Source organism: Patiria miniata, unplaced genomic scaffold, assembly GCF_015706575.1.
Source record: "Patiria miniata isolate m_02_andy unplaced genomic scaffold, ASM1570657v1 HiC_scaffold_20, whole genome shotgun sequence".
Classification (NCBI taxonomy): domain Eukaryota; kingdom Metazoa; phylum Echinodermata; class Asteroidea; order Valvatida; family Asterinidae; genus Patiria; species Patiria miniata.
The window spans coordinates 35,642,343-35,668,191 of NW_024037059.1; the positions used below are offsets into that span (position 1 = coordinate 35,642,343).

Sequence of the window (25,849 nt, forward strand, 5' to 3'; positions counted from 1 at the left end):
CCATTGTGAAAACCATTGTGCAAACCATTGTCCAAACAAATGGTTTGCGCAATCGTTTGCTTACTCGAATGGCGTCAATGGCGATTTCCCAATTGCTATGGAGTTCCCCATCTTGCGCCTTTGGCGCTATAAGATCTTTGATATTGTGTCATTGTATGGTGAAAACTGGACATGTGCAGACAGTTGACTCATATTAGAAACATACCATTGAGTTTATCCGGTCTAGCTGCAACTGAGGCAAAAGACATGGACATATTTATCAAGAGCATTAGTATAATATCAGCACACTGGTAATCTTCGTGAAGTATTTCAGGTAAGTGTACATGTATGTTTCAAGTATTAAACTTTCATTAAACTGCTGCAAAAGTTGAACAAAATGAAAGGGTCATCAGCGATAACCAATATTCCAAATACAAAGATGATAAAGTTGTAAACATATTTAAAACCAAAGATTTAAATTTCAGAACAGCAGAAGGTTGCTTTACCAGAAAATGTGTCTCCATCTTTGCCTACAATGGCTCCTGCAAATCAAAACGCACTAAACAAATTAAAAAATTCTGGCTACATGCATTTTGCCCTACATGCACTGGGCTTGGGTTAGTACAGTGTTTAAAAATACACATGGATTTAAAACAAAATTTTCCGGGAAAACAAAAACAATTTTTCTGATTGTAATGTTATGTTTTCAACACTCGTGGTGCAACAATCCTGTAGTAAAATTTGTGTTAGTACATGTATTTCACTGCAATTCTTAAAACCAAGTCAACACAAACATGTAAGTTACAAAATGCCGTTTGGAAGCTGGGCAATATTTAACTGAAACAGAGGCAACCCTTTGACAGTGTTGGAGTCGAGTCCTCGAAGCCGAGTACCGAGTTCGCCGAGTACTTCAGGGGCCGAGTCCAGGGCCGAGTCCAAGTACACTGTGACGAGTCCGAGTCCAAAGAACCGAGTACGAGTACATTCAAGGCCGAGTGCTGGACTAAGCCGTAATACAGACTGCAAGCGCGCCATTGTGCGACAGGTTGAGCAATGGAATCAATTAAAAGAAATGTACTCGATTTGTACTCCTGAGTACTGGGGTCGAGTACCGATTACCAAACTGTTGAGTCTGTGCAAAAATCGAGTATGAAGAATCAAGTACGGGCCAAGTCCAATTTTTTTCGAGTACTGATAGTTGAGTACGAATAAAAAATGAAAGGGTTCCCTAAGTGGAAAAAAATATTAAACTTTTAACATTAACACTTTTTAACAATTCAGATATCTGAATCTCACAAATCGAACGTTAAAAAAAATGAAATTATTTCAAAGGTTAGTACTGAAGTAACAAATTTCAAACTGTGATGTGCTGTGAGCAAACTCTCAACTGCATCAACTTGGTGCCTGCTGCAAAAGATGTGATTCATACACATTAGGTGCATAATACGGCTGTGTATTTTCGAATATCCAATATTCCAACTTAGATTCTATCAAATATTTGGATGTTCCGATATTCGACACAGCCCTAGCGTGTATATACGTCATCAGTTTCACAAATATATTCACCGCCAGTTCGGCTAAGGGAGCGGGACATAGAATCGATCCAAGTGCGAGCTGTTCTGATATTATCTAGAGAAACAATGAAGAAATTAGTATAATTATTAGACAAAAAGTTGACTTTTCAACCATGTTTTTGGTTAAATGTACTCCAGGCCACATGTAAGGACGAACCTGTATAAGCAAATGTGTCCTTCACTAGTTTTCATGCCAGATCACACAGCGCCCTCTACAGTCTCTGAATGGAGTCCATACCCCAACTTTAAAGGCTCTCATACCACATGTATTAAAGAGAACCTCAGTAAATGCGAAGCTGAGGGTGTCATGTATGTGTGCGAGGTACGTACCAGGATCAGGGTCCAAGGGATTCCTCACGCCATAGTACATGTATGGGTCGGTGGAGGTGGCGTTGAGCGGCGGTTGGTAGGTGTTCAGAGAGAATGGCCTGCGAGAAAGAAAACAAAATAATCAAAATGACCATTTTGAGAATTAGAGAAGTTGTGGGATTGCTTTAGGAAAAAATGCAAAATTATAGCGAAACTTGAGGTTGAACCCTGCAATACCCTGTAAAACTTCACAAAACCACATAAAACCTCACAAAACCCCATAAGACCTCACTGTGAGGTCTTATGGTTTTATGGGGTATTGTGAGTCACAATACCCCATAAAACCTCAAAAACCCAATAAAACCCCATACAACCTCACAAAACCTCACGAAACCTCACAGCATGCTAAACCCCATAAAACCTCAAGGTAAACCTCCACCTTTTGCCTGTTGAATTTTGCATTCTCCCCTAATGAGACAGTATGAAGTGCAAAGAATTCAACATTTGACTAGTGCTTGAAATATGATATACCTGTTGGTGACTAGCCTGTGTAAAAGGCATGGTTGGGGAAGAGGATTGTTTTTTTTTTTTACTGTTAGTGACTGCATTCAGATAGTGGGAGGGTTTAAATCCCACATGCTGTGTACGTGGGGAAACAACCCATGCGCCTCTGTTCCAACCACACGCATTACGCACGCGTGTAGCACGCATCATATGCAGGTGCACACATCTCAGACTTTTGTGCAAGCATGTCAGACTTTTGTGCACGCATGTCAGACATTACTCAAGGCTGTGATTGGTCCAAGCGTCATGGGGCTTTATGGATTGCAAAGTTAGCAGTACACACTCTGGTGACATCACGACTGGACTACTGTAATCAGCCTCTTGATTAGTATCAGTCAGAAATTGAAAAATAGACTTGAAAAAATTCAGCGATCTGCTGCCAGAGTAATTTAAAACAAACGGAAGTTCGACTCCATCACTCCTGAAATTATCAAATTACACTGGCTTCCAATCACACAAAGAATCAACTGCAAGGTCATCATTCTTATGTTTAAAGCCTACTGGAAACAAGCTCCTGCTTACATCACGGACATGCTCCAAATTAGTTCTCAACAGAGACGACTTCGATCATCAACCTCCTGTTCACTACACTTTGTTGAGCCCAGAACCCCTTGTGTCTCTTTTGCTGATAATCATTTTCTGTATACGGCCCCAGAATCTGGAACAAACTTCAAGACACTCCTGAAAGCTCACCTGTTTCAGGTGTACCATCAATAATTTCTCTTCTTTTTGGTGCCCCATCAGCACCTAAGAGCAAACTTTTTGATTTTGGCGCTTTGTAAATTTCTTTTGATTGATTGATTGATTGATCTTTATTGCTTACACGAATCATCGATTTATCGCATTACTCTACCTTTCGATCATGGGAGCATCACCGAGCCGCGACCTGGAAATAGCCTCCTCCAAACCCAGGGCAGGCCCGGGCGGCCCTTGCCCAGTTGGGTAAGCCTGGTTGCGGAATGAAGGCTGGTAGCGCGCTGGCTGGTTGCCAGCTTGCTGCTGAGGTGGGGGTGCCTGGGCAGGTGGTTGTTGGTTGGGCACCGGTGTTCTTGAGGGGCCGCGGGATGACGCGTAGCCACCGAAACCTTGAGCCTATTGCACAGAATATACAGAATTGACATCAAGTATGCAGAAATGGTTCAAATTCATTTCTAATTATTACAATATTGACCACAGAAATTGACTAGAGCAGGGTGTGAACCTGCGACCTCCGCATTACCGTTCCGGTGTTCTAACAACTGAGCTATCCAGCCCTATGTTGGTGGTTCCCCTGTTTGTCAATGCCTTTGCACATGACAACACTTAACAAAAAATCGGAAGCAAAGAAAATTGGAACCACACGCAAACCTGGACTGACCATCAATGACAAACATACAGGTTGGTAAAGCTTGAACAGCATGAAGAGACTTAAAGGGAATATACAACATTTGCAAACATCCAAAAATAGAACTACAAAGTTTTTACGAAATCCCTTCCTAGGATGTTGATAAATGACAGTCTAAAGCATCCTGTAAAATTATGGCACCTGGTGTGAAGTCATTTTCAAGAAAATAGTGTTTTTGTATACATTTCCAATGGTGGTCGGCCGACCACCGCTGGAAAAACCTAACTAATTTTCAACTACTGCTCCAAATTTACCTTTTTTTCAGTCCAAATTTTGTTTGCAATTGGTTACATGTTCACGAACGGGTGCAGACCAGCTAGACTGGTTCCCCTTACCTTACAATTTTCTGGCATCTATAAATTGATCCATTTCATCTTTAGTAGAGTCAGGGAACCAGACTACTTGAACATTTTTGTTTATCTAGGTTTTTCCAGCATGTTCGAACACAAAACTTCAAACATGTCAGTGAAACAATATTTGATCTATTATGCTAACCCCTCAAATAGTTCATTTCTGAAAATTATAGCAAAGGCCAGTGATGTACATTCCCTTTAAGTCAAATTTTGAAGAAAAAATCTCGTCTAACAGACAAAAATTTGTGTGACAGCAAACTTAAGGACTATTTTCTGCAAACCTTTTTGGCCGGATCATTGGCACCCGTTGCATTGATGCGTAATCCCTCTTGCTTCTCTCTGCAAAAAAACAACAAACAAAAATCCTCGATTACATTTCTAGGCATTTCAGAAAGACTAATTGTTGACAAATGATATTTAGGAGTGGGAATAAATATGTGCTTAACAAGTCTGTTTAAGACCGGCTGGGGGCTTGGTCACCAATACTATCCCTCACTTTTGGCTCGGGCTAATATCAGCCTCCATTCCCCAGCTGGTCTGAAACGGACTTGTTTAATACTGGCCAAGCACATGTTTATTTCCTTGGCAAAGTTCTAGCTATAACCAGTAAGTTGGCATCCCAGAATGATGACTTTTCTGAATCAAATGACGTGTCTGACGAAGTAGATTATTATCATTATTATTAATCATTTCTGGTAATGAAACCAAGGATTCCTCAAAGGCGCCCTAAGCACTGTAGCTCGCAAGCCTGAAGAAACCTGTAGAGAGAAGACAATGAGAAGAAGTTACAGTTTTAGAGGTGGGAGGAAAAGCCCAGAAGAAAATTCTGGGGAAAACCCACGGAATCAGGTAAGGACTAAAAACCCAATCCACATATTGGCCCAGACAGGAATCGAACCCGGGTCACAAAGGTGGAAGGCGAGGAAAGTACCACTACGCCAACCTGACTCCCCAAATAGATGAACTCATGATGCAGTTTTGGTGTCCCATATCTTATCTACCTACCTCTTCTTCGCCTCTTGTGCTTCCTTCATTTGTTGCTCCAGTTCCTTCCGATATTGATCCTTCTTTCGCCTTGTAGCGCTGGCTGTATCCCGATTTCCTGTAATCATTTAAAGACTAGCATCATTTCTTTCACGTCAAAAACAAATGGGAGTACTGTTAACGTTGGACTAAAATGATAGAATTTGAAGTTCTTAAAACAGAATATTGACCTATGGACTATGTGCACCCTCAATGGTTACAAGGAAACAGTTGGGAGAAACCCCAAGTCTGAGTCAGATACCATGGTTCTGTTAGAAAACAAAACAAACCATACATTGCACAAGTTGCTAAGACTGTGCGTTTGTTTGTTTGTTTGCACACAATTTTCCAGGGTATTAAGTTCGCCTGTCTGAAACCAATACTCTATTTGGGTCGACTCGAGTCGCTCCGAAATCTATTTGGTTCACCGCGACTCTGGAACGCCAGTCTTAACAGGGGGTTAAATGTCCTGCACTCGACTGCACGAAACTCATCATAACTTACAATGCATCTCAGCGCTGCGACTCATCGTATCCCTATGATACATCGCAGCTGCAACGCGTCCTGCGATTCATTTCACAAAAATCGTTGTAAGTGCGACGCATCGTAGGTGTATTTATAGCACAACAAGGCGACTATTATACGTATTTATTCAGCGTACAGTAAATAGTCCTCTGATGTTCAACAGAGAGTCGTTGGATCTCCTCTCGAAAACTTTTTAAAACGTAAACCAAAATTGCAGACTTGTAATGCAATTTTAAAGGAAAACAAGATCACAGTGGACTGTGTAGCTTCTTTGAAATTTCAACTGCAATATTCCAGGCTAATTCATAATTACTTCAATGCATTTTCCACATCAACTTTGAACACATGGTTTCGGTATTAAAGTCTTGTTTATGTAATTTTTATGGCATAAAACAGGCTAAGATAAGGCTGCTTCTTATTTTCCAATAACCACTAGACACGTCCTAACCTGCGATGTGTTTTAAGCCAGTGTCAAAGAACTTACGATGCGTTCAACACACCGCAAATTTCTTGAAAAGGATCCTACAAGGCATCGCGAGTTGCGACGTGCTACACATCGTAACTCCGGTTGCGACGCGTTGTAGCGCTTCGTGAAATCGGCTGCTGAAGCAGAAGCAGGAGAAGCATGTGTTTTGGAAAACCTGGGGTTTTTGTTCAAGAGATAGACTTACCTATAGCTATGCCTACTTCATCATTGGATAGTGTAGCTGACTTGGCTCGGGGTGGTCTGCTGTCAGTGTTATCGTCAGCTCTGCTAACGTTAGACCTTTGCCTGTACAGAAAAAAACAAACACCATTTGAGGCCTGACATTTTCCAAGTACAGTGGAACAACGCTATAACTAACATCGTGGGATCCACAGAAAGTGTTCGTAATAACGATCATTCGGTATAGCGATTTTGAACCACCGGTACCCTCTTTTGACCAATAGTGAACTGGCATTTCCCACATCCCGCGGCCGCACAAGGAGTCATCACGAAACTTAGCAACGGGTGGTTTTCCCTTTTATTCCTTGGGGAAATAATAGCCATCTATTGCTTTTGAACATTCAAACACGATGAAACTATGGGTCGTTTGATGTTCGAGAATTGAAAGTGGCCCAAATAGTGTTTAATACATGTACAACCGGTAGATTTTTTTGTTAATCTGTTGACTTTTTTCAACAAAAAATATTGGTACGTTGTGTACATTAAAACCAGGAGAAAGCTGATGTTTGGTATAGCCGAATGTTCGGTATAGCGGTGTTCGGTATAGCAACGTTCCACTGTATAACATCTCTTAGTCTTTGATTTAAGGGTAATTAGCAAGTAAAATTGTGGTAATACAACTTGAACCCTTAGAAAGCAAATTAATTTAAACGAGGATTCTCTGCCTGTCGACCTAGGGCTGTGCTGAATATTTTAATATTTTAGCTAGGGCTGTGCTGAATATTTTAATATTCGAATATTTAATCAAAATATAGTTTTTTCGATTGCTGAGTGAAATGCAATGATATAAAAACGAGAACAGGCAATTGTTTTATAAACAAAATAACATTCTTAAAGTTTTTTGCAAGATGTTGCCAGACACTTAAAGGAAAGATGCAACATTTGCAAACATCAAAAAACGAAATGATCAAATTATAACAAAATATCTTACTGGACTGTTAGTGAATGACAATCTAAAGCATCCTGTAAAATCATGGCTCCTGGTGTGCTGACATTTTCAAGAAAATTTGTATTTTTCCAACGCTGGTCGGCCAACCATCGTTGGAGAAGACTGGCTTTTCTTCAAAAGCTGCTCCTAATATATTTAGTCATTACGCATTTTCTTTGCAATTGATTACACATCTACGAAGGGGTACAAGCCTGCTAAACTGATTCTCTGATTTTACAATCCCCAAAGTCTATACATTGCAATGTCTCATCTTAAGTGGGGTCAGGAAACCAGACTACAAGAACACGGTTGGTTTTCTTAGATTTTCCAGCATCTCCGAACCCAAAACGTGAAACAAGCTAGTTTAACAATATTTTCTATAGCACACTAATCCTCCGAATCCATTAATTTCTGAAAATTGCAGCAAAAGCAAATGTTGTACATTCCCTTTAAAGGCAGCGGATGTATGTGTTACCAAAAATGAAATGACGGCATTTTCAACTGGAAATCGGATGATCAAGTCCACCTTCCAGTGTATTCGAATATTCCATCAAATGGAAGGTGAAATATTCAATATTCAATTATTGGAATTGACTCAGCCCCAGTGAGCACACACACACTGTACATACACCCTTAGCACTTTATAGTACGGTGACCTGCACCAATGAAATGAGAGTAAAAGTGGTAATAATTTGCTTGCATCGCGCTGCCATATGTTACCTATTAAACACACGGGTGGTCGACTAGTATTTTAATCATGTTTGTCAGTTAAAAGAGGAAAACCAAACGGATCGAGGAGTGACTGAGACACCCAATCCCTGTTGGGAACCAGGCGAGATTCGAACCACTGTCATCAGAAGTGGAAGGCGAAAAAAGGTAAAACTACGACTTCCCACAGTAATAATACAAAGCATTGGTAAGGCGTGCATCATCTGAAAATACACTCAACCAAAAAAGAAAGTCCCCCCTTCCAATACTTTTTGTCTAACTCAAAAACTACTGAGCACCTCTCGCTCAAATAACGACTAATCAGTACAGAAATTCCTTAGCAATCCAGCCATACTCTTTGTTTGGCCCATTCAGTGATAATGTGTACACACTAAAGCAATTTATGACAAGTGGTACCGAAAAAAAAGTTGCACTTTTGTGTTCGTGCAAGGTGAGTGTGAACCACAACTTGGTGCAACTGTTTTCGGAATCATTTGTTATAAATTGCATAAATTTGTACACATTATCACTGTTTTGGGCCAAATAAAGAGTATGGCTGGATTGCTAAGGAATTTCTGCATTGAAAGGGGGGACCTTCTTTTTTGGTTGAGTGTATTACAAAGCACTGGTAAGGCCTGTAGCATCTGAAAATAATTGTCATTCGAAGGCGCTGGGTACTAGAGGCATGTAAATCTCTTCCTGAGTACTAATTTAAATTTAGAAGTTGACAGCGGAAATTTTACCTTTCCATTTCGGGCAAAGTACGACTGCGTCCACCGCGGCTTATATTCTGTCAAAATATAAATAAAATGCACAAGTACATGTATTACTCACATGTGAAACATCATAAAAACGATTTGGAACTAAAAATAGTTAACCCTAACCTTCCCAAATCCTCCAAAATCCTCTTTGCAAAAAGGAAGATTTTGCAGGATTGAGGCTTTATGGCACAAATGTTTGCCTGAATTTCGAGATGGCACTGTGTCAAGGTCTTGGGCCGGACCTTGTGTTGTTTTTGCTCAGCCGTGCATAAATTTAGGCCTAGATTATACTTGAAATCCTCCGCACTGCTCCAGGATGTCACTGGCTCTGCCTCAACATATTGACAGTGATTGCTGGAGGATTTTGCAGGATTGAGGCAGCGGTCACCCCTCCAAGGTTCACATTCAAGAAATAACGCAGGATTTTTTAGGATTGAAGTGCACATGCAATTTTTACACGGAGGCAGTTGGAGGATTTCGCAGGATTACCCAACGGGGGTCTATCCATGGGGAGTCTTGGTCACGAATGTGACCAAGTACAATAAGCACTTACATACCCGGTCATATGCTAAGGGTTCACTCAGCACATCCCTGCCATCCCCAGGGGCTCTGTTTGCAGGGCCAGGGTCTGTCCAAGGGGGAGTCTATCCATGGGGGGTCTTGGTCACAAATGTGACCAAGTACAATGTGCACTTATACATACCCAGTCATATGCTAAGGGTTCACTCGGCACATCCCTGCCATCCCCGGGGGCTCTGTTTGCAGGGGGTCTGTCCAAGGGGGGTCTATCCATGGGGGTCTTGGTCATGAATGTGACCAAGTACAATGTGTACTTTTACATACCCAGTCATATGCTAAGGGTTCACTCGGCACATCCCTGCCATCCCCGGGGGCTCTGTTTGCAGGGGGTCTGTCCAAGGGGGGTCTATCCATGGGGGTCTTGGTCACGAATGTGACCAAGTACAATGTGTACTTTTACATACCCAGTCATATGCTAAGGGTTCACTCAGCACATCCCTGCCATCCTCGGGGGCTCTGTTTGCAGGGGGTCTGTCCAAGGGGTTTCTTGGTCACGAATGTGACCAAGTACAATGAGCACTTATACATACCCAGTCATATGCTATGGGTTCACTGAGCACATCCCTGCCATCCATGGGGGCTCTGTTTGCAGGGGGTCTATCCATGGGGGGTCTATCCATGGGGAGTCTTGGTCACGAATGTGACCAAGTACAATGAGCACTTATACATACCCAGTCATATGCTAAGGGTTCACTCAGCACATCCCTGCCATCCCCGGGGGCTCTGTTTGCAGGGGGTCTGTCATAACGTACGTTGCTAGGAGGTGGATAACCCCTGCATAAAAAAATTCAAATACATGCTACATTAAAATTGCTGTTAAATAAGGGAGGGAGGGGGGGGGGGTCTGCTTGCAGGTCTGTCCATGGGGGAGGGGGTCTGTTGTAACCATAGAGCTATGGAGTACCGAAAGTGTAGAGCAAATGAACGGAGTACGCACGCGTGTTGGTTCACGAGCTGAATCACGCGCTAATGTCTTTTACACACATTTTGTGCGGGTGACGTATTCACTTCGGTACTCCATAGTAAATTACTAAAGAGCTAAATTGTAACTCGATGTACATAGTGATGCCTGCTGGGCCCATCCATGTCTATGCAAACACCTATGAAAAACTCGAAACTTTGTACCGCTTTTGTATGGCTACTTGCATTTCTGTGTTTATATTCTATTCAGGTGTGTTATAGAAGCCGATACACCCAAAGTCAAAACGCACAATCAGTAAATGGGAGTTTCATTTTGCTCAGCACAAACAACGCAAGATTTTTCTTCACCTGTCGTTTGGGTTACGTTCATCGCTGAATCTCACTCTCCTGTTGGAAGATAAACATACAAGATACTTCAGCACAAACTGGGGATAATTATTATTTGGACTGATAACAAACAATACAGTGGTATAATAATTCTTGACTGCTGTGATGTGGGATATGACTTTTTAATGCCCATAGCACCCTCGAGTGCTGTAAGCCCCTCAGGTGTTAAAAACGGCATATTCCACATCACAGCAGTCAAGAATTGTTTGTTATATCGTGCCAATAACTCAAAATGATAAACGGTTGTAACTTACTGTGTGAGAAATAAATTAAACCACTGCGATGTAACCTTTGATAACTGAAAATTTTGATCTACTGCCGGACATGAGACTGAGGATTTGATATTGCAGTTCTTATGGCGCAAGGCTATAGCACGCCGACAGGTTCCACATGCCACGCAACGCTCGCAATAAGTTCAGTGCAATATCACCCTCAGTGTGTGACATGCACTTTTATTGTCCAGACACGTGGCCGTCCCAGACCAATAAAATTACAGTATCCAAGCACACGATATAACAATATTAGTTATCCCACGAGTACATGGAGCATGGACTAACGTAGTGCATGTGTGTGTCCCATATGCCATGAGGCTGAAGGGCGAATGACACATGGAACAGAGACACACCACATTTTCCGTGTTCCACGAGCCACGCAAGTGGGATAATGAAATTATCTTCAAGCAAACTTGACATATAGTGAAGATTAGATTACGTACATTGTACAACAACTTTTCAATGGTTTTCCTATTACACGTGCATGCAATAGAAAAGCACAATATGGACTGTGATATACGTTAAGGAGAATACACGAGAAAGTGTGGATTCGTAATTAAAGAATTCACGAGGCGCAAAGCGCCGAGTGAATTCGTAAATTAAGAATCCACACTTGCGAGTGTATTCTTCGACTTAAACCATTGTGCCAAAAGAAATATTGTCATTAACAGTCCAGTGAGCGGAGATGAAAAGACTTGCATATCTCGTGTCGAGTCGTGGCCATTAGAGTAATTTACAAGGGAGTTTTTCGAGGTTCTTATACGTAATCAAGCATTGTGGTGTGTGCATTATGTGTATCGCCACACCCGTACAACCAAGTCATTTTGTGTGTAGGCTCCTTGCGTCAACATGGATAGTTCAGACAACGATTTCTTTTACTCAAAAGTAGTTATTAAACAGTGACGGCGGAGAATCTGACAGTGAAGATGCATTGGTAATTTCGGAAGGAAACTTTTCACGCAGACGGTCCTATTAATGCTCATTATGGAAAACAATTGTCCGACATGTTCAAAGCATTGATTCGTAATTCTGAATCCACACTTTACTAAAGATTCTTCGTTCCGAATCCACACTTTGTGACCAGCGTAACAGATTCATAGATCCGAATCCATACTTTTTTAACAATAGTTTGATGTCAAAGCAATGGTTTAAGTGATAATACCACACTATTTTTTCCCATATATCAACCAATCAGGATCGAGGATTCAAGTTTGCTTGAAGATAATGTTATCTTTTATGAAGCAAATACTGAAATTACCTTCTGTCATATTCCTGGTCATAATAGTCATTTCTGGCTCTGGAATACCTCCCATCCTAAAACAAAAACAAAAATAAAGTTGAATTTATTATAAAAAGCTTTAATTTTAAATTTTTGTTTAGAAAGCCATACAGGATAATTTTTTTAATCAAAATCAGTGTACTGAGTTGTGGTAACCCAAACCCTGCTAATACAACAGAAAGCAACAAAGGTAAAAAGTTGTTGCATACTGTTGCATTTAGCAGGCAACTCAAGTCCCCATGCTTTGTTGCATCTTGTTGCATTTAGCAGGGTAACTACTAATAGTCGCCAAGGAATTACAACAGAATCCACTGTTGCACTTGGTTGTATTTAGCAGGGTAACTGCTTGGTGCCAAGGCTGGTATGCACTGGGTTCACTGCACAATGCAACAACAGAATCCACTGTTGCAATTTGTTGCATTTAGCAAGGTTCTTCTTTCAGCCCAGTTGCATTTGGCAGGGTGCCTAGAGAAAAACCTGTTAGGGGTTAGGGTTATGTCCACCACAATTCTAATCACAAGTAAACATGCGCAAGTGCACAATAAGCTCTGGCCCGGTTCCAGACTGTCTCGCTTCATATGCAAAATAGACGTGCACGCGCATCGCTCGAAACAAAGGGGCGTGTTCCGAAACCTTTCGCCAAGAGTGCATTTACTGATGACGGCATTGCATTTCTTCAATTTTTGGTTAAATTGTAGTTATATTTTATAGGAAACTTAGGGGGGGCTCGTTTTGGTCAATTTTTCGGGGACAGACTTACCAACCGACTGACCGAACAACCGACTGACCACAAAGTGACATGCATGCAGAAGCTCCAGCCAGAGCTTGAAAACAGGAGACGAAAAATGACAACAGAATACCTGTGTCACAGTTCATTTGAATAGCTTGTACTTGACTAATAATAATGATAATAATAAGTATAATAATTTACATAGCGCACTTATACGGAAACCTGATCAAGGCACCTACACACACAAAAAAACAAGACTAGAGACTGGATGACATGTGATGACTTTTGATGACTTGTGATGGACTTGTGAGGACTTGTGAGAACTTGGCTTCAGCTCCGACTGAACATCATAATGGAATTGCTTTTTGTACTGTACCTCAGGGGGGTATCTGTTGAGATGTGGATCGCTGTAGGAGGGTCGTATTCCTCCACGAGGTTGGTAGTAATCTAAATCATCATCATACCGTCTGTCAAGACATACAAGATAAAAATACACAATAAACTTCTTGTTAAAGTTGCACTGCAGTGGTGGGAGAAATCAATTTTTTTTTTTCAAGCCGAATACAGTGGAACACCGCTATAACGAACATCGCGGGATCCACAGAAAATGTACGTAATAGCGATCGTTCGGTATAGCGAGTTTAAGCTGCCGGTGCTCCGGTACTCACTTTTCAATAAATAGCATCCTTCAGAACTTCACCATGCACGCCCTGGTAGTTACTGAAAGACGACTTCGAACACATGCCGACTATTGAATAATGTAATTACGCAGTTTTGAGCTTACTACCTACATCGATGGGTGGCTTTCCCCTTCTATGCCTTGGGGAAATAATAGCCACTTTCGCTCTTCTGTTGACGGTTTTCAACTCCAATGTTCGGTTTGTTTTGTACACAAAAATTGGGAGCCAAGGACGATGTTCGGTATAGCAAAATGTTCGGTATAGTGGTGTTCGGTATAGCGACATTCCACTGTAATGGTTGTCCGATTCCTCCACAAGTTTCCCATGATATTTCGGCTCAAACTGGCAGCCTCTGAAGACAGCAAGCGCTCTGTTTGAGTTCCAGCTGTCTCATCTAAACAATTTATTTTACGTGCTTCAACTTTGAAGGGCATGGAAGAGTGAAACGGATGTACCTTCCTCAATCTGTGCAAAGTCCTCCTAAACCCCGTGGGTCTATTCTGGAGGTTTGAGGTTAATGCTGCAAGATTGGGAGTTTTTAATCCTTTATTGCGTGAACACAGAAGCCCGGTTTGCATTTCAGACAGAATATGGGGGTAAAAGCCAAAGTGAAGTATCATCCTGCCTTGTGTCATCTAGGAATGCGCATTTACGGGTTAAACAGGAACTGAGTGCCCCGTTGAAAGAAAATACGTGGGTTACCCGGGTATCCGTTAAAGTTATAGTCCATCATTTGTAATTTGTGCATTTTTTGTTCGTTTGAAGCAACAAAAGTGCTCAAAATCTAAAGAAGGGTACTGAACAACTAACCTGATAAAGTTTCAGCTCAGCTTCAGCTGTATATTCTGAGAAAAACAGCATTCTAGGATCTCAATTTCAAATCAAAAGTTGCTGAATCAGGTTTTGAATTGCGCCTGAATTCAGCGTCCGAGACACATTCTTGCTGAGCCGAATGCAGCTACGCGATGTCGCGCACTCATCTGACGAATTATAGCAACCGGGGGTGCGTGTGCGTCGTGCTAATGCTTGCGCGCGCTTCGCCGAATAACAAAACGAACTACTAATTTAAATTTTCCTACGGTGCGTCTTAAGAAGCACCGTTGGAAAGGCCTTCTTTCGTTGATTACTTCAAAATGACAGCTTGCCAGAAAGAATAATTTTACAGGGAGTTTAGTCCCCTTACTATCTTTCAACCAAGTATGTTTTTCAACAATAATTACGCCAGCTACTTTTCGGATAGCTGCAAATGATGGACTATAGCTTTAAAGAAACACAAGCCAAAAATTCTAAAATAGTTGCTGTTCAGATTGTTCATAAAGGTCCACATTAGTGCGGCAGTACAGACAGATAGGGTGTATACCGTAGTGAGCTCTTTAGCTATGTGGTGAAAACTGCAACTTTCGCAAGCATCATAAAACGTGACATTGGTTTTGGTTTTCCATGTATCCTGTTTTTCATTTTGAAACTTTCCCACTGACATTCGAAACATTTCTTTTTCATTGACTGAGAAGTTACTAAGTAATTTGCAAAGTTGGTTACCGGTACTCGACTCCATAATCTGGAACCGGTTCTGACATTAATGGTCGGGTACTCGGGTACTCGGCTCCGATACACCACCCTAGTGTCATCAATGAAAAAAATTAGGTGTGAGTGACAAAACAAATTTGAAGGAACTGTTCACCTGTATCTGGCCTCCTCCTCTCGCTTTCTTCTCAAGATTTCATCATAGTCGGGGTTGGGAGTGCCCCACCCCCTCCGAGGTCCCCCTGGGGGTCCGGGAGGGGGTCTGTCATCGTAGTCCCTCAGTATGGGCCGTGGGGTCTGTGAGGCTGCCTCCCGTCGCGTCTGTATGTCTGCGAATCTGTCTTGGGGCGGGGCTGCTGCTCTTAGATCAGAGGGGGGATGGCTGTTGGGCTGGGCGGGTGGGGAGGGTTTGGCCGCGGCTACCGGATCGCCGGTGATTGGGTTGATAGCGGCTCCTCTATGGGTCTATAAACAACAAACAAACACACAATTAGGTTTTTGTTATTCTTTTTTTTCAACGATTTTAAGTCCCAGAGTTGAGATATAAATTGAAACATGTTTGCATGAGGAGTGAAAATTTAGAATTTTGATTTTTTTTTTTCTACTTGCACAACTGCGGCATGTTCTCTATTTCAGCTTTTACGTCCATCAAGGGTTTCCAGACATGCCACCGGAGGGCGCTTTAACATTTGATGACGTCACCTGTAAAATTTTTGTACAGTACTGCCTAGGCAGACACTCACATCGTTGAAAGCAAGTTCGCATCTCCTGCCAATTTCAAATAATTTCAAATAATAAGGCTTTTGACCGGAAGGAAGGGTCAAGTGATTTTGCACTTAATACCAAAAATGAAGACCCTGGATTGGGCATTCATGTATTGACAAATGAAGTTCATATATGTTTCCATTTTTCCAAACAGTTCTGGAGAAGGATTTGCGGAGAATATGCTGAGAAGAACAAAAACAGTAAATTCTTACAAAACCAATAGGTGTTGGGCTCAAGGCCCAACACCTAATTAAGCCATTCACACATGTAGCCAGACATGATCGATTCAGACAAATTTAAAGTCCTTAGAAATGAAGCCGTTCTCTAGCTCTGCACTTCAACTTACAATTCCCGGTGATAATTCGTCGTTGCCAACTCTGGGCTTGCGTGAAGTACTGCCGCCTTTATTCTTCAGGAATTCATTATATTCCTTGTTACGAGCCACTCTCGACCGATCCTATTAAATATAACAAAATAATAAAAGTAAGCAATTTATGAACCTATGTCATTGTTTTAAGTAGCCATTTCTGTCCACAGCTTCCAATTTTTTTCTGCACAAAGTTAATTTTATAATAGAATCCAAAGTCGCAGTGTAAACCAATTTGGATGCAGACGAACTTATTTTGCTGTCATTATTAAAGAGGACATTTGTTTTGCCTTTTCCAGGTACAAGCAGAGAATAAACACCACATTTACCCCCTGTAATTTGTTCACAGTGCACATTCGTGTACACTGGTGGCTCCTAAATGGCTCATTTCTTCCACAAATTACTGTGACTGAAATGCAAGCACTGTGGGTAACCACATGTAGCTCCGGTAATCAATGCAGGTGCTGACCCCCAGATCATTTGTTCTACAAAAACAATTCTGTGGCGCAGAATGCAGCAGTGCAGGTGTAGCCTGAATTAGTGACTATAAAAATATAGACTCATTGGTAGAATGCAAAGTTTGTGAACGGTCAACCAATAAAAGGGCAAGAGGGATTAGATTTCATAGGAGTCCAAATTTCGTGGACACCGAGAAAGTGTTTAAAACCAGCCAGCTGGTGTTTTATCAACCGTTTAAAATCACTCACGTGAATGGCTCTCGACCAATAGGAATGGGTAAACTGTTTTAGGTATTTATGACTGACTGAATGAATAATCACGAAGTCTTGTAAAATGCCGGTATCCACCACAGATGAGCGCTCATAGCGCCTGCCATAAAATGTCCGCCCTTCAGTAAGAATCCAGGACAGTGCCCATCACAAATGCCCTCGGGAATAGAGTGACGCACATACTAAAGTGAAAGGTGGTTCTCAAAGAGATACTTGAGATTTAAGAACAAAAACCAGACCTTGGCTGAATCCCTGCTTGGGATGTTTAAGGACCCTCCATCTACCGCGGCCTGGGGCTGGGATCGGGTACCAGACCGTTTCTCCTTCTGTTCATGAAAGAAAAAGAGATAATAGTCAAAAACCAAAAAATTATTGAAGCAGTTTCCAAACCACACTTAAATCTAAAAAAAAATGACAATTGTGAAAATGTTATTTTTGATCTGTGTGCGTTCTTTCAGCAAAACGAAAACAATTCACACACATCCTTATGTGATTGTTTTCGTTTTGCTGAAAGAACACTCACCTTTTTGTGATCTGTGTACAGAACTTTAAAACGGTGGTTGTGTTTAAAATTCCACAACTTGAAAATTACATGAGTGATTTGAATGATTCTTGTACTAAAAGAAAGCTTATGGATTGGGCTTTCATATCCTAGATTTTGAAAGTGCTACATGCAGGACTTCACTAAAACGATGGCCCCGACATTTTGGTTTCGTTTTATTTTTTTACTCATCCTGTTTACAACCAATATAAAGAGTGTTCCTCACAGTGTCATTGTGCAGTGACACATGTAGTTAACTTAAAAAACAAGACAGCAAACGATTAAAATGAGTGTGATGACAGTGACAGACAACACAGTAGGTGCTTTCCATCCATGTGTAGCTATGCAGTCAGATATTTGGAATTTTGGAAATAAATTTGAAAAAGTTGGATTTCCAGTTAAAATCGGAACATTTTCATCTCTGTATTGCTCACCCCTCCACTGCACAAAATAATGGATGATTTTGGATTTTTGGATGATCGAGGCAGTTTCTGATTTTTAGGCGGTGGCAGGTTGAGATCTTTGCAGGTTTGAGGATGCATGCTAGCCAAAAAGTGGCCTGGTCTATTATATGTAGTGGTCTATTAAGCGTAACAGATTCACTGATTAATTAGGCAAGACCCCGCCTCTTGTCCCCTAGATTTTGACCAATCAGCGGGCGCTTTCTATATCGGGTCTTTGGTCATTCATCCGTTGCTCGCATAGAAATGCCATGGATAAAAAAAAAATTATCATGTTACGCGATATCGCGCCCGGCTGTTGTACAAAACACTGCATTCAAATTGACCAATCAAACCATTTAGTCCTGATTTAGGAATGAAATGACGTCACGATTTAGTAAAGTCGACTCCGATCGGCTGGCGCACGGCTTGCATATATATGCATGTCTAGACATATCAGACGTTATACAGGAGACTTGCTCTGTGGATAACGGGTGATACTCAGACTAAAAGGGGCCTGGGGTTAGGGGCAATGTTGGTGTGGGGTTTCTGTTCTTGAATCCCTAAAAAAACACTTTCAGAAACAGTTCACAAAAAGGTTATTTTTTTAAAGTGCAGCTACGTGTAATGCTAGTTCCATGTGACAGAAACAGCACTGTTGAGATTAGCACTAGTTGAGATAATACTTACGAGTTGGAAGTCCAGAATATTTTAAGGGAAAAAATCAATACATGTACATCAGAAAGAATTTTAAGTCATTATAAAAGCAGGGGATCTTCAGTATGGGCCTACTTAGCCCTCCTGCTGTTTAAACAGTCACAGACAGTTAAAAAGAAAATAAATCCTCGTCCCCTGGCATGCCTTTTACACAGGCTAGTCACCAACAGTCAGATAATATTTCAAGCAAGCACTGCGACTAGTCGAATTCAGTCAACAGACAAAAGCAGACAAGTGGTAGGCACAGCTGGCTTAATATCAATCACCTACAGTCACAGCATAGCTGTATCAAGGTACATAAACAGTCACAGCCAGTCAATCCTGCTGTATGTAGGCTGGGAACTCTTAACACCAGTCACTGATAAAGCGAAAGGGTGACTGATAAAGTGAAATAACTTGCATTTCTACATATCAAAAAAATCCACAATTAAATGTGCTTAAAACACGCTTGAGTATAGCGCCCTCAAGTGGTTGTTTCCATGACAAATGACGATGTCATCATGATGTCATGTTACTGAACAATAGTTGTGGCAAGTTACGTTAACATTGGTTCAAGTATGATGGAGTAATGGAGTAATGTTTGATCTCCATTCACCCCCAATGCTAAGACTACTAAGAATAGTCATTTGTGTGCACATTATAATGGGAAAATAAACAATGTGCCTTGAGAGATGATGCCCAACCCTGAGAAGGTGTCATCACACAGATTCTTGAAGGGAATGGCCTTCTTGATAAGAAAATGCAAAAAAAAATTATATATCCAAGAAAACATGGTTCATCCTCTGGCTGCCGGACTAAAATGAGAGAAAATGCAATCACAACAAACCTCCTCTAGAAACCTCTGGTACTCATCGTGTCGCTCTTTCGCCAGCTTGTTCCTCAGGTTGTCATGGCTACCTACGGGCAGCGCTTTGCTTGTTTCCAAAGCAACACCTTTACAATATAAATAAAAAATAGAGAACTACTAAAACCTTATGACAGTGGCATGTCATTAATTTTAGAAACTACATTGTAATCAGGCATGCAACTGGGAATTTAGAAACAACGAGAACACTCCAAATAATAATAATAATAATAATGAAAATTTATAAAGCGCCGGTATCCGCCGCTTGCGGCGCTCATGGCGCTGCACTGCACAACAACCAGAAAACAATAAGAATAAAGAACCACCTGGTTGACTCGACCCTCCACCTGTCAAGATGCATTGTCACACTAACAAGACGGCATCGTCAAGCAAACAGGTAGAAACCAAAGTCAACCAAATGCTTCCCTATGCAGGTAGGATTTTAAACTGTTCTTGAATGTGCCAAGTGAATTTGAAAGTCTAACAGTTTCAAGTAGGGAATTCCAAAGTCTTGGTGCAGCAGTTTGAAAGCTTCTCTCCCCCCATCGATGATTAGCCATGTTTTCCTTAAGGAGTTTTTGTTGTGAGGATCGTAAGCCCCGATGCCCCGGGGCATAGAGCTGGACAAGATCGCTTAGGTATGCTGGAGCGTCACCTTGTAAGGTCTTGAAGATGATGAGGCACAGTTTATATTTGACTCGTTGTTGGATAGGGAGCCAGTGCAAGTTGGCTAACACTGGTGTGATGTGGTCCGATTTCCTAGTGTAGGTGATCATCCTTGCTGCAATGCACACAAGGCTTTGTACAGTGTTTTTCCAATTTTAATGGCATCGTGAGAAGTAAAAAACGAGGAAATCAGCGGATCCGAGGAAAAGTTGCATGCTTGTGTATTGCAGTATAATTCAATCAAAAGAGTTCCCAGCTCTCTCTAAAAAAAAAAGTCCAGGTCTTTGAATCGAAAACATTCTGTGATACTGAAACACCCAGCAGAGTGAATACACATGTATTAACGCTCCTCCTGTCTGAACAGTTACAGAAAGTCAAAAAAAGCAATCCTGTTCCCTTGCTGTGCCTAAGGCTAGTCATAAACAGCCAGATCATATTTCAAGCAAGCACTGAGACAGTCAAATTCCATCAACAGACAAAAGCAAGTAACTGGTAGGCACAGCTGGCTGATCAATCTCCCGCAGTCAAAGCATAGTTGTATCAAGTCACATAAACAGTCACAGCCAGTCAATCCTGCTTTATGTGGCCAGTGAACTCTCAAGAGTCAAAGACAGTCACTTGAGTAATGTTTACTGCTGGGATGGCTCAAATTTGCCTGCCTGAGAGGGAGGGTAGTTGAAAAAAATCTACAATCATTATTTTGTTTTTTGGTGAGTGCTGTTGTCTCATGGTCTGCAGAATTAAACTCAAAGTCTGCAGGTAGTTCTGCAGGTTGTGGGTTCGAGTCCAGCCTGGGGTTGTGGTGTGTGCCCTTGGGCAAGGCACTTTCTCACTCATTGTTTAGAAACACCCCACCCAGGAGTAGATGGGTACCTGTTAGGGCAGAGCTGGTTAAATTGTGACTGTTTTTAGCTGCTTTGCACTGAAATGGCAGCATCGAGCTGTATACACCCCAGGCATGCCAGGGAGCTGAGATTGTCTTTGGAATGTTTCATTGGCCCGGTGAGCATGGGTGCTAATGATGAAGCATCTCGAGCAATAAATACTGGTGGATACATGTATGTGTGCTTTATAAGAAACACACATTTATAATCATATTATATTAAGGGAATAAATGTGTGCTCCGGAGGTTTTTATCACTCTGTTTAATACCGCTTAGAGTCTGGGTGCTGATAATTACCCGAGCCGGAGGCGAGGGTAATTATCAGCACCCAGACTCTAAGCGGTATTAAACAGAGTGATAAATACCGACCGAGCACATATTTATTCCCATTCATAAATACCTTTTCGGTAAAAAAAAAAAAATAATAATTCGTTTACAAAATCCCGATTTTGTTCAACAAGTTTACTTCATGCTTTTTGAAACATCCCTCTAGCAAAATAATGAGTGTTCAGCTGGAGAGTAAGATGTAAACAACCCTTTTATGGAGATTGACGCGCGCGCAGCATGTTCTGCGCGATGTCGCGCAGAACGCACCTGGGGCGTTAAGTTTTGAATTTAGAACTATAAAATTCTGACTCCCTGGTAGTGTTGCGCATGCCTACGTGAGGATTGTGAACGTTCAACCAATGAAACGGTAAGAGGCACTGGATTTTTAGGAGTCCACATTTTATTGTGACACTGGAAAAGTGTTTAAGACCAGCTAGCCATGTCTTTATCATCCGTTTATTAAAGACCGGCCACTTGACGGGCTCTCGACCAATAGGAATAGCTAAACTGACTGAGGTATTTATGAATTCATCTAAGTGGTTCATCTTTTCTACCTTTGTCACTTGGGGGAATGTTTTCCTTGAATCCATTAATGCCAGGTCCTGGGTTGTTAGAAGATGCTGGTTCAAGGACCTGCACAGATCAAAATTGAAATGAGGAATTGTTCTTTTACAAAATTTGAAAGGATATCATATACATGTACATGTACTAGACCAATGTGGTTCATGATTCTTTTCATCCTGGCTACCTCGTCGTGTCCGTGCAACAAGGTCATACCTCATAAAATGGGCCACACGTGAAACGCGAGTCTCAAATCGTCAAAGTTCGTATCTCACTTAAAATAACCCAGATGCACACACAAAGTCTATGGACGTCGAGATACGACGCTGTTGCACGGAGCTTATTCGCGAGATACAACTTTGTTGCAGAATGGAGTTTACGACCTTGTTGCACAGACGCAACATTTTTTTTCGGTGTTATTTTCAAGGTTGGTTGGGTTAAGGCCAAAGAAAAAAGTCTTCGGTTTCTGGTTTGCGTGCACGTCGCCGTAACCATGCGCGTCGGCAAAATGAAAAAGTTTTTTTTCAATGTAAGATGATATCTCAAAACCGCCAAACTCACTGGTTCGACTGAAATCCTGCTGCTGCACAATTTTAACCTGTTTTTAGATGGGGTTACGATCGAGTATAAGCTTTATGTGGCCTCTCTTGACTCCCACATATTTTGCACTAAATTAAGTCTGGCAACATTTGCAGTCATCAGCCGACATTTGAAGAAAAAAAAGTTTAAAAAAAGAAGGAAAAAAAAGCCGCGTCGCTGCACCACTTTTGGGGCAAGCTCCATACCAGAAATCGGAGACTTTTTTTTTTGGCCTAACCAGAAACACAGGTTTGTTTCTCTTGGCCTTCAAAAGAACAATGCAACAATAATAGGTTGAGTTGACTTCATTCACCATCGTTAGCAACAGTAAGGAACCTTACTCAAAAGCGCTATATAATGGGGAGTCAGGTTGGCCTAGCGGTACTTTCCTCGCCTTCCACCGCTGTGACCCGGGCTGAATCCCACCTGGGCCAATATGTGGATTGAGTTTTCAGCCCCTGCCTGATTCCGTGGGTTTTCCCCAGAATATTCTTCTAGGGTTTTCCTCCCACCTCTAAAACTGTAACTTGTTCTCATTGTCTTCTCTCCACAGGTTTCTTCAGGCTTGCGAGCTACAGTGCCTAGGGCGCTTTTGAGGAATCCTTGGTTTAATTACCAGAAATGATTAATAACAATAATAATAACCTACGCACCTTCCGAGCACTCTCCTGCTGCAATTCATTGCGTTCTCGTGCCAGCTGCCTCTTCTGCTCTTGGATAAATCGGTCAATATCCTCCGCCATGATGGTTGCTGAATTTCAATCTTGTCTGGCCTAGCTGGTTAGTATCCCTGTCATCTCATTTCAAAACCTACTGAAAGAAAGGAGTCACGTTCTTTAAGTTATAATACACATTACACAATGCATATTTGTGATGCAATCAAGCAAAATGAGTCGTTTGTCGACCCTGGTCATTTTTTTTTTTTTACAGATTTGAAAAGAGCACAATCTCAGCATTACTGCTGTGAAAACCACATGCTGATACCATCTTTAGTTAAAAACTATGGAAATCGGAACACCAAGAGATGTGATGAAATGATGTGATCAAGTGGCTCTATTTTGGCCTTTATTTCCAAATGAAAGTTCCCGACAAACGACTCATTTAGCTTGATCGCATCACATTTATTGTATAAAAAAAAACAGACTTAGGCACAAAAATAATGACCCTACCAATCATCACATTCGTACTTGTTAATAATAATAAAAGGTTCTTATATAGCGCTTTTAAGTAAGATCAAAGCGCTTGACATTATTATTACCCCTGATCATTGGGCCAATTAAACATTCCAAATACCATCTCAGCTCCCTGGGGAGTATACAGCTCGATGCAGCCTGTTAGGCCCAAGGAAGCTAATTCAATCACAATAACCATATCTGCCCTCACAGGTACCCATTTACTCCTGGGTGGAGAGAAGCAATGAGTGACAAAGTGCCTTGCCCAAGGGCACACGCACCATGACCCCGACAGAACTCGAACCCACAACCTGCAACTTTACCCACAGACCATGAATCCAGTGCCTTTAACCACAAGGCCACAGCACTCCACTTTTTTGCTTGGATGCAACCTCAATCCTGCAAAATCCTCTAACTGCCTCCATGTAAAAATTGCATACAGCACTTCATACTTCAAATTTCTGAAGTTCGGAGTTGAGTTGAATACCTTTTGAACATCATTCTTTGGCCTAATGAATTGACCATGTAGGCCCTAAACAACTCATTAAAACTCCCAGGTAAACATGTGGTAAAAGCCCTTACAAAATCTTAAATTTCTAGAAACACTTTAATTTTATTAATAACCCTAACTCGCTGGGCGTTTTTGCGAGGATGCAACATCAATCCTGCAAAATCCTCTTACTGCCTCCATGTGAAAAATTGCATACAGCCTCCATCCTCCAGAATCATCACTTATTTCTTGAATGTGGTCCTTGGAGGGTGGACCACTGCCTCAAACCTGCAAAATCCTCCAGCAATCACTGTCAGTATGTTGAGGCAGAGCCAGTGACATCCTGGAGCAGTGCGGAGGATTTCAAGTATACGATAGGCCTAAATGTATGCACGATTGAGCATAATAAAACAACACGTGTATGTTTTTTTTAAAATAAAAATAGTGACATGTATATATAAGGATTTTTTTCTATTATGCTAAATGAGCTTTTGTAAAGGTACAGAGATAGGGCCTACATTTAGGGGTGGTTATCTGGTAATGTGAACAATTTATGCACTTTGCATCATGTTTATTAGGAAAAAAATTTGCAACCTGACGCCACTTCAGCGGTTGTGTACAAAGTCTATGGAGTGTCAAGAAAATTTTCCAAGTATTTCCTAACAAAATTGAAAATGTTTCTCAGTCCCAGATCATCATTTTTGCAATGACTGACCTCCATTGAGATAATTGATATATGAAAAGTGGCGTCAGGTTGCAACATTTTTCAGTTTATTACTTTAGTGTTGGCTCAACACAACAGGATTTGTTTTCAGAGAAAACAATAGGGGCCAGCTACATTTTTAATTAAGTGTTGAATTAATTAATTAAATAAATAAGTTAAATAATTAATGAATGATTTCATTTTTTAAGTGTATTAAAGCGTTTGTAATGTAAGCATTAAAATAATCATTACATGAAGATGCGCAGATTGATGGTCCCGATAGGCCTAGGCCTAATTATCATTTAGAATTTATATTAAACTAATAAACATGAATAAGCGAAGATGTCTGCTACAGTCACAGTCATGACACTTGACAGTGCTACTGCTACTAGTAGTGCTAAAAAGACTGCAGAGATCTTTTCAATGATAAAAAAACACTTTAATTTAGTTTGACAACTTAAAATAGGGGCCCTTCAGCTTCAATTCACAATTGCTTAAAATGCAATGGCTAAGAAAAACGTCCGAAATCTGGGCAACCAGTAGCCCACATAAGCGTCACTTAACTTAAGTCTTAGCCTACTTCTAAAGGCCTACAGAAAAATATGGCGGCTTGACAACTGTAAACAATAATTTCAACCCGTCTTTTGCCGCAATACTCTTCCACCTAAAACACCAACAGATATTTATAGGCCTTCTCTTGACCACTAAAATATAATTATTTACCTATGACCCGTTAAATGAATTTGCTGTTGAAGACATTTCGATGTTTTTATATTTTCACCGCAGACTCCGCTTAGCCAAAATTATCTCTTGATTGAACCATTTTACAAATATGTCATCCTCTTTAACAGAGTCCGTGGTCCGCGTTGGTACGCAAAAT

General features: G+C 41.2%; 1 protein-coding gene across 20 annotated transcripts in view; it reads right to left on the reverse strand.

The window, feature by feature from the left end:
* Positions 1 to 25,808, reverse strand: part of LOC119728857 (centrosome and spindle pole associated protein 1-like) — an 82,901-nt gene extending 57,093 nt beyond the window's left edge. For 8 of the 20 annotated variants that reach the window (XM_038201268.1, XM_038201273.1, XM_038201277.1 and 5 more), the window contains exons 1-19: positions 25,700 to 25,808; positions 23,258 to 23,414; positions 22,019 to 22,097; positions 19,571 to 19,677; positions 17,286 to 17,372; positions 16,298 to 16,408; positions 15,344 to 15,651; positions 13,359 to 13,449; positions 12,232 to 12,287; positions 10,663 to 10,701; positions 10,065 to 10,167; positions 8,797 to 8,843; positions 6,383 to 6,483; positions 5,169 to 5,265; positions 4,445 to 4,502; positions 3,280 to 3,518; positions 1,884 to 1,981; positions 1,546 to 1,608; positions 486 to 521 (exon numbers count right to left, since the gene is read on the reverse strand). In XM_038201268.1, the coding sequence (XP_038057196.1) occupies positions 486 to 521; positions 1,546 to 1,608; positions 1,884 to 1,981; positions 3,280 to 3,518; positions 4,445 to 4,502; positions 5,169 to 5,265; positions 6,383 to 6,483; positions 8,797 to 8,843; positions 10,065 to 10,167; positions 10,663 to 10,701; positions 12,232 to 12,287; positions 13,359 to 13,449; positions 15,344 to 15,651; positions 16,298 to 16,408; positions 17,286 to 17,372; positions 19,571 to 19,677; positions 22,019 to 22,097; positions 23,258 to 23,347 (1,810 nt within the window). In that variant the 5' untranslated portion in view covers positions 23,348 to 23,414; positions 25,700 to 25,808. Of the gene's footprint in view, positions 1 to 485; positions 522 to 1,545; positions 1,609 to 1,883; positions 1,982 to 3,279; positions 3,519 to 4,444; positions 4,503 to 5,168; positions 5,266 to 6,382; positions 6,484 to 8,796; positions 8,844 to 10,064; positions 10,168 to 10,662; positions 10,702 to 12,231; positions 12,288 to 13,358; positions 13,450 to 15,343; positions 15,652 to 16,297; positions 16,409 to 17,285; positions 17,373 to 19,570; positions 19,678 to 22,018; positions 22,098 to 23,257; positions 23,418 to 25,699 lie in introns of all 20 variants that reach the window. The other 12 variants (XM_038201286.1, XM_038201285.1, XM_038201284.1 and 9 more) reach the window with 4 other exon arrangements.
* Between the last annotated feature and the right edge of the window lie 41 nt (positions 25,809 to 25,849).